General features: G+C 24.3%; 3 protein-coding genes across 6 annotated transcripts in view; 1 reads left to right on the plus strand and 2 right to left on the minus strand.

Moving 5' to 3' along the window:
• LOC149058366 (uncharacterized) overlaps positions 1-13005 on the minus strand; it is a 476835-nt gene that overhangs the window by 449351 nt on the left and 14479 nt on the right. For 2 of the 3 annotated variants that reach the window (XR_016190470.1, XR_016190469.1), the window contains exon 2: positions 9946-10118. The exons of the other annotated variant lie outside the window; for it this stretch is intronic. The gene's annotated coding sequence lies outside the window, so the exon portion shown is untranslated. The remainder of the gene's footprint in view (positions 1-9945; positions 10119-13005) is intronic. 3 annotated transcript variants of the gene reach the window in all.
• On the minus strand, positions 2502-8329 carry LOC149058371 (uncharacterized). The gene is made up of 8 exons (XM_089220638.1): positions 8249-8329; positions 7993-8041; positions 7829-7929; positions 6797-6874; positions 5764-5899; positions 4198-4388; positions 3158-3487; positions 2502-2804 (listed from the first exon to the last, which is right to left on the minus strand). Exons 1-8 carry the CDS (start codon positions 8327-8329, stop codon positions 2712-2714), a joined length of 1059 nt encoding a protein of 352 aa, XP_089076764.1. The 3' UTR covers positions 2502-2711.
• mtt (mangetout) overlaps positions 10049-13005 on the plus strand; it is a 195398-nt gene continuing 192441 nt past the window's right edge. The window contains exon 1 of one of the 2 annotated variants that reach the window (XM_089220730.1): positions 10049-10342. The gene's annotated coding sequence lies outside the window, so the exon portion shown is untranslated. The remainder of the gene's footprint in view (positions 10343-13005) is intronic. The other variant, XM_089220729.1, reaches the window with a different exon arrangement.

Below are 13005 nucleotides of genomic sequence, written 5' to 3' on the forward strand. Positions count from 1 at the left end.
CACTCACACTACACTTGTAAGAAGTGAAATTGTGTAGATGACAGTGACGTAGACGGTAGTTATCGTGTTAACAGCTTAAAATTGAAGTACCATGTTTGTGTGAATGTATTATTAGTACGCGGTATTAGAGTTCCATAGAAAATTATGGTAATATCACAAAGTTTTGCAATACTATTGTACCACGTGAAAGAATAGATTCTGACAATCCGGCAAGTGTGTTAAAACTACCCACTGTTAGAAATTTGTCGTAACGACTTGTAAGTATTAATTTCTAATATCTACGGTTTGTAAATTGTACTTAATTATACAAACAGTGAAATTATTTTGAAAACCATAATTGGTAAAATGGCACCTCAATACAAACGTCGGTAGGTACCAGCTATGGTTTTTGTATTTCATCGTATTCTATATAATATTTTGGCATCATCATCGTTTTTCGTGAAAAATGTGACAGATAATAACTTTAGGTTTTAATCCTAACCTAATATATTGTCTGTATATAATAAGCATATATTATAATATTATATCAATATACAGCAAAATACTGTTTCAATTCGATGTTTGTCGATCTCTACACGCAAGGCTTATAATATCTCATAATATTTTAGACCAAATTTTGAATATCGTCTCGCACCCCTCAACACTCACATTGGGTATAATATATAGGTATCATAATATATCTAATATATGTATGTATACAGTATAAATTATTATCGTTTATAGACCGCCTCACAGGAAACGCATCAATCATATCCAATGACGGTGGTTACAGCCATGTTGTCATACTAATAATTATTATCGTCGTTTGCCCGGTCAACGGTGGGGCTTTATACCTTGAAATTTGAATACATTTTTACGATTGTCTACAAACGATTGTGGTAGTGCCTTTGGGCTTCAGTGGCCCGTGATAGATTTGTTCACCGAGATAAACTGCCGATGAAACGTTTTCACGTTTAAAATACATATGAGAGCAACAAGAATATGATCTCACATGCTTAGGAAACCAAAATATTAATATACATACGTGCTAAATATTCTGTGGTAGGTAAGAACATCATGTTTACGAAAACAAAAACGATAAAAATTTTAAATGTTTTCGAAATTAGAATAAACTAGAAATGATCTATTTTGGTTTGCTCTGTTATAATAAATTATGTTATAATATTATATTATAGCGTAAGGTGGAATAAATCAATAACATTGGTTACCTATAGCCTATAGGTATACCTGACATACCAATTGGCAATTATACTATATGAACGACATACTCAGAACAGTATGAAAATATTATTCTAGTAAGTAATATTGTAATTAAATAGTTTCAGGGTTATATAAATATATATTATAATATTTTATTCACGTTCGCTATTAGGCCAGCAAAGTCAAATGCATATACCAACTATTATGCATTTAACTTAACTGTTTTGTCTGGTAGGTAATTGATTTATTATTATTGTAATTAGGATCCTCTGTAGTATTATGTCCTTTATTTAAATGCTAATCAAAATTGGTTTGGTTATGTTAATGCAGAAGTATATTATTTAAATGTAAAACACGAAAAGTTGTTATAAAGGAATACATATATATATATATATACCTAATAATTTTTTGATGTTCAATAATATATTTGGATAAATGTATGGTATTATGACAAATTAAATTATTATAATAAATAAGTTAGGTTAGGCTAGGTAATCCAAAAATAATAATAATCGGAAATATCTTATTAATTAATTCGGTATATTTTACAGGCCATACATGTATATACATAAATTAAGATTTTTAATGTTTAATTTTTAATTAAAAAGCGTTAACGTTAAAAATTCCGAAGCTTAAAAATATCATATTATTAGGTAACTAAGTTTTTAAAAAATGGAAAGATATTAGATTTTAAGATATTATTTTTGTTTCACAAACTCTTTTTGAAACAATTAAAGTTGTATAAAAGTTTTATACAGAAAATTGAACTCATATATGTGTACACTTAAATTCTTAGAAACAACATTTTTAATTAGTTTTAGGAAAAAAATATAAATATTTATTTCATTTTGTATCATTTTTGACTACATTAATATTATATTTAATATATATATATATATTAAAATCATCTAACTAATTAGAATATATTTTATGATTTACCAGTAAATAAATATTTAAAATTTATCCTTGTTCATAGTAATTAGTATTTTTATTTATAAAATATTCTTTTACTGTTATTAATCTGTGTTAAGAAAAAAATACAAATCAAAAAAAATCATAATAAAATACCTATAAATATTTATATTTTTTATTGGTATTTTTTTCGACTGTTATCACAACGAGAATCTAAATACTACTAGTCTTTGGAAATTCGTAAAATTATTAATATACTTGACAGGAGACATTCATGTTGATCACGATCTCCAGATTGTACCAAAACTTTTATAATTAATAAGTGAAACATATATATTAGAATTAGGGTGTTTGAAATAAATATGCAATATAATGCACAAAACTTCAAATATTTTAAAGTATGCAAAACATTTTTTCATAGTAACTTTCATTATAACAGTAATATAATATTTTTACAAAGTATCAACAACAAAAAAAAATTGCACATTTAGTTTTACAGCTTCGAGTATTCATTATGAAGATTATAATATAAGTATTAATTTCCATTACAAATAAACAGCTTTATAAATTATTACGTTATACGCGAGTAATTATTTGAATTAAATATCCGAAGGTTCTAGCATCATAGCTATATAGCTGATTATTAACTGAATAATAAAATACCATATTAATGATAAAATTAATGCCCAATACTGAGAAAATAAAATTAAGGAGTATTTCAAATTATTCAAACTATTTCTTAAAAAAAATTATTTAGTCGTAACGTCACTTATTCAAATTTCATAGATTTTTTTAGCATAAGTTATAGACGTAACTACCTTAGTAAAATGATTCAGATAGCTACTTACCTAGATTAATTTTTAAGGTCCATAAAATATATTGACCAACATTTATAGATATATTATATTAAGTATAGGTATCTACAAATTATGCGAAAAAAACGTATTTTATTTGATATTTGTTACCTAGAGGCTAGAATAATAGTATTAAGTAATTACTATTATAGATATAAATATATAAATATTAAAGATTGTATTAAGGATACAAAATTTTTTGACTCAAGGTTATTTATCATAAAAAGAAGTTTGGAAATCTTTTTACTTTGAACTTGAATAGTACACATATAAACTGGCACTGTGGAAACTATGGTAAAATTCCAATTTAGAGTACTGGTCCAACCGTCGTCGCAAATACAGGACCTATTGATTTCGTCCATCTTGCCATGGTAACACCGAATATTTGATTGATACAGGAATTCCGGTGTTTTATTTTTAATTTTTTTTTTATCTTCTATTTCATTAAGTATGCAATCAATCTCAGTTATCGATATCTTGTCCGTTAAAGCCATGCAATCGTTGCTATAAGGATCATAGACCTTAAAACAAACGAATACAATTAAATTGAAAATGATTTATTTTACAAATATTTTGATTGTATATTATTAAAATAGGTAATGCATTATTATGTACCATAAAGTTGCATAGATATGAATTTAATTTATCTTTATACTGCTTTGAATCTTAGTTATTTGTGTTATATGAATTTACATTATTAAAGTTTTTAGTTATTTTACCTAACATGGAGCACATATGTTATATTAAGTGCCAGAACTAGGTATTTATCGTCGGAGGTGTATTTTTCAGGCAAAATACAATTTTTAAATAATCACTTTGGTATAGGTATAAAAAACAAATTGGAGGTCAGGTATAAATATGTTACAAAATTAAGCAATAATAAAATAGGGTGTCCCACGGAGATCGGACAAATGAAATAAGAAATAAATTTTGTTCTAATAAATATTTTTAAAAATAAAACTCATAGACACTTGTGCAAAAAATATAAATTTTAGATATTTAAAAATGTTCACATAAAATATTTAAAAAAAATTATATTTTTTGAAATTATAATGTTTCTAACATAAACAAGATCGTAATTTACTTTAACGAGAATATCGATATTTAAAAAATCAGCTATTATACTTCAATTAACTTTTTACCATATACATTTTTTAAATTATTTAATTATCCTTATAATCATCCTGTATAATTATTTTATTTTAAAAGTAATATTTTTTTTTTAAATTACTATATTTGATGAATTTTCATTGTTCAATCTCCGGTTGCATATTGGAATAGATATGCACTGCCTTTTAACAGCGTCAAAAAAACTCCTGAAACCTTGATATTTCATGTGACAATTAACTGGCGCACAAAAATCTAACGGGTCTTCATCTGCCGATTCACACAATTTAAAATTTGTGTCAAATTTAAACATACCTAAATGAAAATAAATTATATATTATACAATTTTTAATTACCTATAATACATTATATTATGTATTATGTTTATGTATAAGGTTTTGTATTTATTTTTTGTTTTTAAGACAAAATTATCCGTACCTAATCGTGGTTCATGGTTGCTATTACTTATAACTAAATGCCAGCTTAAAAATTTATAAATATTTAAATTGCTGCATAATATAAAAATATAGTGTATAGAATGTATCGAATGTAAGTATACGTTACTGCTGATAGAGAATTCAAAGTAGAAAAAAAATTGAATTTTGATTTAATCAATAATAAAAATTGACTTTAAATTGTAAACAAATAATAGAATTATAATTTTAGAATATACGTGGCGTATATCACGTACACATCATTCATATTTAATATTTGTGTTATGATACTAAGTAGTAAGTAGCGCACCTGTTTCACACCCATTCTATTCTGTGATATTGTCAAAATAATAATTAATAATCTAGAAATTAATATTTTCATATTGTAGATTGTTGGAAATAATTTTTCAACCCAGTACCGATAAATCATAAAATATAGTTACGAGTATTTATGTGATGTATATTGTATATAATATATATATATATCTGTAACACACGCACATTGAATTGGACTTTACGTCTGTACCTTATTAGATATCCGTAATTTTGTATAATAGTGTACCTAATAGTTACTACGTTATAGTGTACCTTTTGCGATAAAGTAGATGTTTTATTTTGCTTTATTACTAATATATTATTATTACTGAATAAGTGTCAATTTTTATTATATTATTTGTCATTCTAATTATTTAATGAAGTACCCATCCCCATAATTTTTAAAAATCCAGGGACTAATTTTATTAAAATGTATCGAGTACCGAGTATCTAGTATCCCGATATTCTAAAGCCAAGTATCGAGTATCTATAGTATTTGTGATATTCCAAAGTCAAGTATCTTGTATCTAGTATCTCGATACTCCTTTTTGAGTATGTTGCCCAACCCTGCTCATGATATACCAAACATTAGTACCTAAATTTATATTCAGCATGTTCGATATAGTTTTATATTCTGAGTTGAGAAACGATTGTAATTATTTTACAATGAAGTATTAAAAAAAATTTTGTGAACACCTTTCAGAGCATTTAAAACTAAAAATGATCAGATTTTATGTAGAATAGGAGATGATTACAAAATGTTTAGTTGATATATTATTAATAACTAAATTTTAGTAATAGATTACTCGTAAATATGGGAACCATCTCTTAACTATAAATATTTGACAACATTCTTCATTAATTAGTTTTTGAAATGTGATATATATATATTACAGTACAAATCAAAACCTGGTACAAATGCATACAATTTGAACACTTACTTTCTTGTAACAAAAATATGTCTTCTGGTTTTTTAGTTGTATCAAATGTAATATTTTGTAAATATCTCGAAATTTTATTGCGATTTATGTATATGGAGATATCTACATTACATATTCCTTTGCGATTGTACGGGTACTGAAAAAAATAATATAGTAATATTAAAAACGATTGAAGATGATAAACGATAAAGAACTAATTAATATAATGAAATTATTTATATTTGGACAGAAACTAATTTTTTGCAAATTGGTTAGAGTTACAGTTAAATAAAAATAATATTTTCTACAAAATTAGTTAATTAATTCAATAAAACGATAATACTAAATTAGTATTGTATATAAGCCCAGGATATTACTCTTTAATTAGTTAGAAGAATAAATAAATAAAAACAAATAAACAGAAAACATATTTCTTAAATAATTTATATATAATTGTTAACTCAATAATATTCTTTAAAAATTGTTGATAAAATGTACAGCATAGATAAATCATAAATATTATGCTGGATAAACATTTCGTACAGACATATTGAACATTTTTTAGGGGAGTTTTTTTATGGAAAACCCTATTTACAGGGACTTTATATTTTTTATATAACACATCTATAGTTTTTTAGTTGGATACATTTTGGTCTTTGGAGGCATTAAATCTGGAGTAAAAACAGAAAAAATTGCAAACAAATATAAGAATATTCATATATTAACATCTTTTGACCATTGTCAGTAAACCAATTTCCATTCAAAATTATTTTTCAAACGTAATTGTTACATTGTTTTAGAATCCAAAGATAGCGACCCATCTGGTTAATTTTTGTATCTTAATCTTATTTTTGTTCTAAGTTAAGTTCAGCTTACTGTTAAATGTTCAGATTTTATTTAGAAGTAAATTTATTTGAAATTGTTTTATAAATTAAATAATAAAAATCTTTTGTTTATTCATAAATATGTAAAGTTTTGAATAAAATATTTAGATTATCATTTAAGAATGTTTTGATTTCTAAATAATATAATTAAAAATATATAGTTTACTTACGGCATTAGGATATGTGAGCGTATAGTTAGTGTTGCTATTTCCTTCTAACTGTTTTCGTGATCCATAAAATTGCAAATGCTGGTAATAAAGTGGTAATATTTATATGGCATTTTTAAATTATAATTTTAGAAAGTAATTACGTTATTAAAGAAGCAGTACAGTTAAAACTAGTTAATCATGCATGTTTAAAAGTTTTAAGATAGCGCATTATTTCGGTTTTTTAATTGTTTGTGCGTTGTGCCAACATGTTTATAGGTCAATTTAAAATCATTAACAGACTATAAGGGATACAATATACTCCATGTAAGTACATAGTCAAGTGTATAAATATGGTATGTAGGCGATGAGATTTAAATAGTAAATAGGAATGACATTTTTAAACTAAAATTTTTTTTTATACTTTGATGGAAAATTATAAATTGTTTTGATTTTTTATTACCATGGTTAAGACTAAATATGCGTTTATAATCTGTGTCAACAATTTTTATTTCTGCTTCATGTGTAGTTTTATATTTTGAAATGTAATGTTATCTATTAGTGGTGCAAATTACCGTTTCCTTTTTTTAATAATTCACAGCAAAGTGCTGTCATCTGTCATTGAATGGTCCATTCATTCACTAAATCTTTTTAATGTATTATACGAAAATGTCATCATTTAAACTTATTTTACTACATATCGTATGAAAAAATTATAAATTTGTCAAAATGAAGAAAACAATATTATATAGTTTATACTCTGTGTTTATATCAACCTTAAAATGATGTGCTATAGAGGAATTATTATGTTATTATTATAATAACATCTTATATTTATTTATATATATATATATTATATAGTTTGTTGGTGGGTATGTACAAATACAAGGTAAGAAATCTATATTTATATGACTAAATGTATATTTTATCTGTACATAATATAATTCAATGTAATTGTAAATATTAATATGATTTGTCCTAACTCAATTGAATATATAATGTCTTTACTTTAATTTAACTGTTTTATGTTATACTTAAAAATTAATTATTAATTACTTTGCAATTCATTTCATAGCTTGTAAAAAGCTGTTCACAACATTTTATCATTTTGACCGACACCATAACCGGAATATCACCGTCATTTATTAAGGTTACATCTATGATAAGTTAAATAATATATTTTTTACAGTCACATGTTAGTAAAATAAAAAATTACTTACAAAGTATTAAAACATCATCATACCAGTTTACAGGGTAATTTCCAAAACCCTAGAAAGATCAGTTCTTATGGTAAGATAAATATTTGTTAATTTAAGGGTAATTTTAAGATTATTATAAAAACATAAAATGTTAAAAAAACTAACTGTAGATGATTACATTAATTTAAGAAGCATAACATTATTATTGTTACTAATTTAGTAATTTGTCCAACACATAAGCTCATATTTTTTTAACGTATAGAATACTAAAACTTACTTGTAAATAAACATCTTTAGTCAAATAATTTGCATGACATACTGTAAATAATATAGTAAACGCTATCGATGTAGCATACATCTCGAAAATATGTATGTCATGACATTTTTTATATATTTGTAAAGATTTATTATTGTTATTTAGCAACTGTTTTCAATATTCCTAAAATTTAAATGTAGGTAGTAAGAACTCTAGTAAGCAGCTTTGTTGTTATTGAATCATTGCTATGGTAGCGATTTAATATTACTTTTAAGTACACAAATCTTATTAAATTGTGCTATTAATTATTATTTATTTGATATCACTTTTTTGTATTCTATATAATAACAATGAAAAGCTGTTCGTTGATTACCGCACCAATCGAGAACAACTGGATCGATTTGGTTAATTTTGTATGTACCTATTCTTACTTCTTAGTATTCCGATTGAGAATTTTATGAAAAGAAAAATTGGAAAAGTTAATCGAAAAATAAGAAAATTCGGGAAAAACTGAAAAGGATTTTTCTGTATAAATGGTTGCCATTGGTTGCATATTATAATACGAGTATAATAATAGTAGACAATTAGTAGAAATTTTTTTTAAATGGTTGCTTAAGGTTACATAATTATAATATAATTGATCGGATATAATAATTTTAACTTGTTCCTTAAGATTTAGAGAGGGTGTTTATGGTTCATTTTTTTAACCCTTATATGTTGATAGCTAAAAGTGAGTTCATATAATATTTTTTGGGAGGTTGACATTATATTACTATTATTACTAGTATAATACTTCATAATAAATTATAAATAAATTTAAAATATATACATATATATATATATACTTTAAACAAAAGGTAATATATTTAAATATTTATTACATTATATTCAAATACATAAAATTATATTGTTCATATTAATATTATGAATGAATGACTTTTTCTTTTTATAATAATTTCTATAGGAATAAAAGAAATCATTATAAATTATAATTTGGTATATATGTATCAATAAGTATACACTATAAATTATGTTAATTTAAAAATGATAACAACTAGCTAATATTTTAAACTGTGTATAATTGACAACTTATATTATATCAGAAATCTATCTACATTTATGTTAAAAAGTAAATAATAATAATAATATTATTATTTATTTAACTGAAAAATTGAGAAATCACCTGGATTTTTATGAAACTTTAATAACTCAAAATTATCGAAATGCGATAAAATTTAAATTTTCGATGAATCTTAAAATTGTGTTGGTAGACCTACACATTTGGCACTACTATTTATAAATTACTATTGATTTTATTTAACTATGCATCCATTATGAATCCAATGCATGAATGTACGGCTTACATTAATTTTATGAATTTGGCACTTCAATGTGATATATATATATACTAGGCATTATACTCTTAAAAAAAAAAAAACTTGCACTATAGTATAATAGTAATATAACTATATTTACACCTAATACAAAGTAAAAAAGTAAATTTAACAGAAATCTTTCGGATTGAAGGAAAAATTCAAATATCTAAAACCTGAATGTTTATTTAAGGTTTTAATTGAATTAATAACGAAATTCAAATACCACAATTTTAAATTAATTTAAATCATTTAAAATATATAGTTATGAAAATATTAAAATAAAATAAATTCTATGCTTGTTTTAGAAATTGATTTAACAAATAGAAACAGATTTTGAGGCACCTGTGGATTTTATAGATAGCATGCGCCAACAGAACTGCGCCTTTTCCTCTGCTCCAACCCCTTTCTCTTTAGTAGTGCTACTAGCTCTGGTTGACGGTGCCACGAATTTTTCAGTCGTTGCATGCAGTCACGTCTCTTCGGGGGTCCGACAGTAAATCAAAGTATTTCTCGTTCTTCGGACAAATAGTTTTTGAAAACGATTTAAATGGTAAAACATATTATATAATACGTCAGGTGTTATATTTTTGTTTCAATAATTTGTAATAAATTAAATACGTGTATATCATTAGTTTTTGAAGTGTTTTAATTGTGTAGTGTTAAATCTTGTTAAATTAATAGTAGATATGTAGTCGTATGCTATATGAAAAGGTCCACAAAAATAAACTTTTCTATTTAGGTAAGAATAATAGGTTAAGATTAATAATTTTAAATATAATCAGGTGTAATAAGTATATGTAATTTAAATAAAGTCTACAAATACACTTATCTAAAATTAATATTAAATTAAAGTCCACAAAAATCATATCACTTATTATTTATGTGTTGTGTGCACAACTATTTTTTCTGTCAATTCAATTATAATATTATTATTATTAGTATTAGAAACCTAATTATATAAAAAACGAATTAATCAAGTGATATTGAAGACTTATAAAATAATTCAACTTTAGAATAATATAAAATTTTAAATATTCTATTAATATTTTATTTTCTGCATTGATTTAATATGATTTAATTCAAAACCATTTTGTTAATTTAGTTTAATTTTTAATGTTTTTTAATAAACACCAAATAATAAACAATTATTAATGCTATTCAATATTCCATAATTTAATTATTATAAAAATATTAAGTTATTAAGTGTGGAAATATATAAAACAGTTCCGGATATTTGTCCATTTTTCATAGTTTTGATTTTTAAAACAAATAATTATACTTCAATTATTAAATATTTTTTATGTTGGTAAATTTTTTGAATATTATATAAAATGTCAGTAATTAATTTCGATTGCAATGATTTTCTATCAAAAAAATAATATTTATTGGACCATATATAGCTCAATCTAGTGTATTATACTAATAACTTCTTCAAGGTAAACTTTTTTTACTTATACGTTTTAATACATTTTTTGTACAGCTTACGAACTTTGATAGGTATGTTTATATTTATACTAAAGGTCTTCACATAATGTTGATGCAACCACTTAATTCAGATTTCAAGCATTTATATTAAGTAAAAATATTTATCTAGTTATAATGACTTTTTGAAGTGAAATCTACAATATTCGATGATTAGGGTTTGTGAACATTTTTAACAGATATCACGATAATAGACCATCTCCACATTTGGCATTTTAAGTTTCGTTAGTGATATATTATACTATAGCGAACATAGTTGTGAACAAAGCGTGTTGATGGGCATAATATGTATATGACGGAATTTATTTGCCTGACCAATCCATCGTCACATGTCAGTGTGTTAAGACTTTACATGGAAAAATTGGCTAAATTCTTTGGTTCACCTTGGACGAAAGTTTGAGACGATTTATAACAATTTGTTAAATAGTAATGGGGGAATGGAGTAATGGAGCAGGTAATGGAGTTTCTATAAGCTAGGTGCCATTTAAATCTAAGTATGTTCAATGTGTTTTTTTATGTATACTTATAATTTAATGTTTTTAGAGATAGAATAACGGTCGTATTTAAGAGGTGAGCTAAAATTAAACTTTTAATATACGTTGATCAGGCAAACAATATTTTATAAATATCGTTGAAATTTTTTATAGTCCCTTCTTCGATATTCGACATGTAGGTTCTATAGTATTTTAAATGGCTATTATACTGAAGGTATAACTTTTATTTTAAATATAGGTAATATTAATTATAGTCGATATTAACGAATCATTTTTATTGTTTATTGTTTTATATTAATTATTATTGTCTATGTTTATATTTATTATGTTCGTTTACTATAATATTTAAAACTCTGAAGGCTAATTAAATAAGAAGTAAAGTATTTTTAAATGAAGGTATACAATGTTAGGACAACCATGTTGAATACCTACAATTTAATGTAAAAATTTTCTGAAAAGCTTGACGATCAGAACTAAAATCTGTACAAGTAGTTTTTGTGTTATTTAATTTTGTGTTCTAAGGGAAAAATTTCCACAGTAATGAGTGTATAAGCCATATGAGCAGCTATGATGATTTGAACATTTTAAATATTAATACTAATATATGGCTCAAGTATAATAATAATAGATCCAATTTACGTCTATTTTATATTTTTGCAGGTACAGGAAAGCGTTACCCACTCGGTTGCTTATTAAACATATTTTATGTATCCTTAGTATATTATTGTAACATTCAATTGTAAATAATCTAAATACACATATGTAGTAACATGGTATGACATAATATATATTTATATAAATTTATGAATGATATAATTAGTATAGATATACTATATTTAAAGAGTCTTAGATATTGTTTGATTAACTTTAATATTTTTATCATTTATTTATTACATGTAGGACTTTTTTATCTGACATTCTTTGAGAATAATTTATACTTTACCTTTTGCTTTAAGTCACCTAACTATAATTTTAGTTCCCCTATAAATATAAAGTGTATTTTAAACCTCACAATCGAAGGTTGAACACATTTCAGATCAGATATCAAGTGAAAAATCACATACTGAGAATACTACTCTTAAAACCCCATACTAATAGTCTTTTTTCTATAAGATCGAAACAAAAAAAAATGTTGTTTATACTCGTTTATCAGCGAAGATGAACCTTCATGACAGCACTCAATGCAATCGATTTTGCTCAACCTGCTTTTTTTTAGTTATTTTTTGCTTAAAAAATATTATTTCCGTAAACAAACCTTGTTGGTTAATCGATTCTCAATTTATCATTTGTGTAGCAAAAAATGATAGTCTCTCTATTATCGGACTCAAAATACAAAAGCACTTGCATACAACACAAAAAAATAAAAAATAAATAACCGTGTGATCGAGTAATTTAATGATACAATATACGTTACTATTTAGATTAT

This window comes from Diuraphis noxia, unplaced genomic scaffold (assembly GCF_037042655.1).
Source record: "Diuraphis noxia isolate RWA-SAM2 unplaced genomic scaffold, SU_Dnox_SAM2 contig0002, whole genome shotgun sequence".
In the NCBI taxonomy this organism is placed as follows: domain Eukaryota; kingdom Metazoa; phylum Arthropoda; class Insecta; order Hemiptera; family Aphididae; genus Diuraphis; species Diuraphis noxia.

Bases quoted from the DNA above. Each gene is read 5' to 3' on its own strand.
- LOC149058371 (XM_089220638.1), bottom strand. From the start codon at position 8,329: ATGTATGCTACATCGATAGCGTTTACTATATTATTTACAGTATGTCAT. The intron at 8,042-8,248 runs GTAAGTTTTAGT...TGATCTTTCTAG, and splicing joins CTAAAGATGTTTATTTACAA to GGTTTTGGAAATTACCCTGT. The intron at 7,930-7,992 runs GTAAGTAATTTT...AACTTATCATAG, and splicing joins TGATGATGTTTTAATACTTT to ATGTAACCTTAATAAATGAC.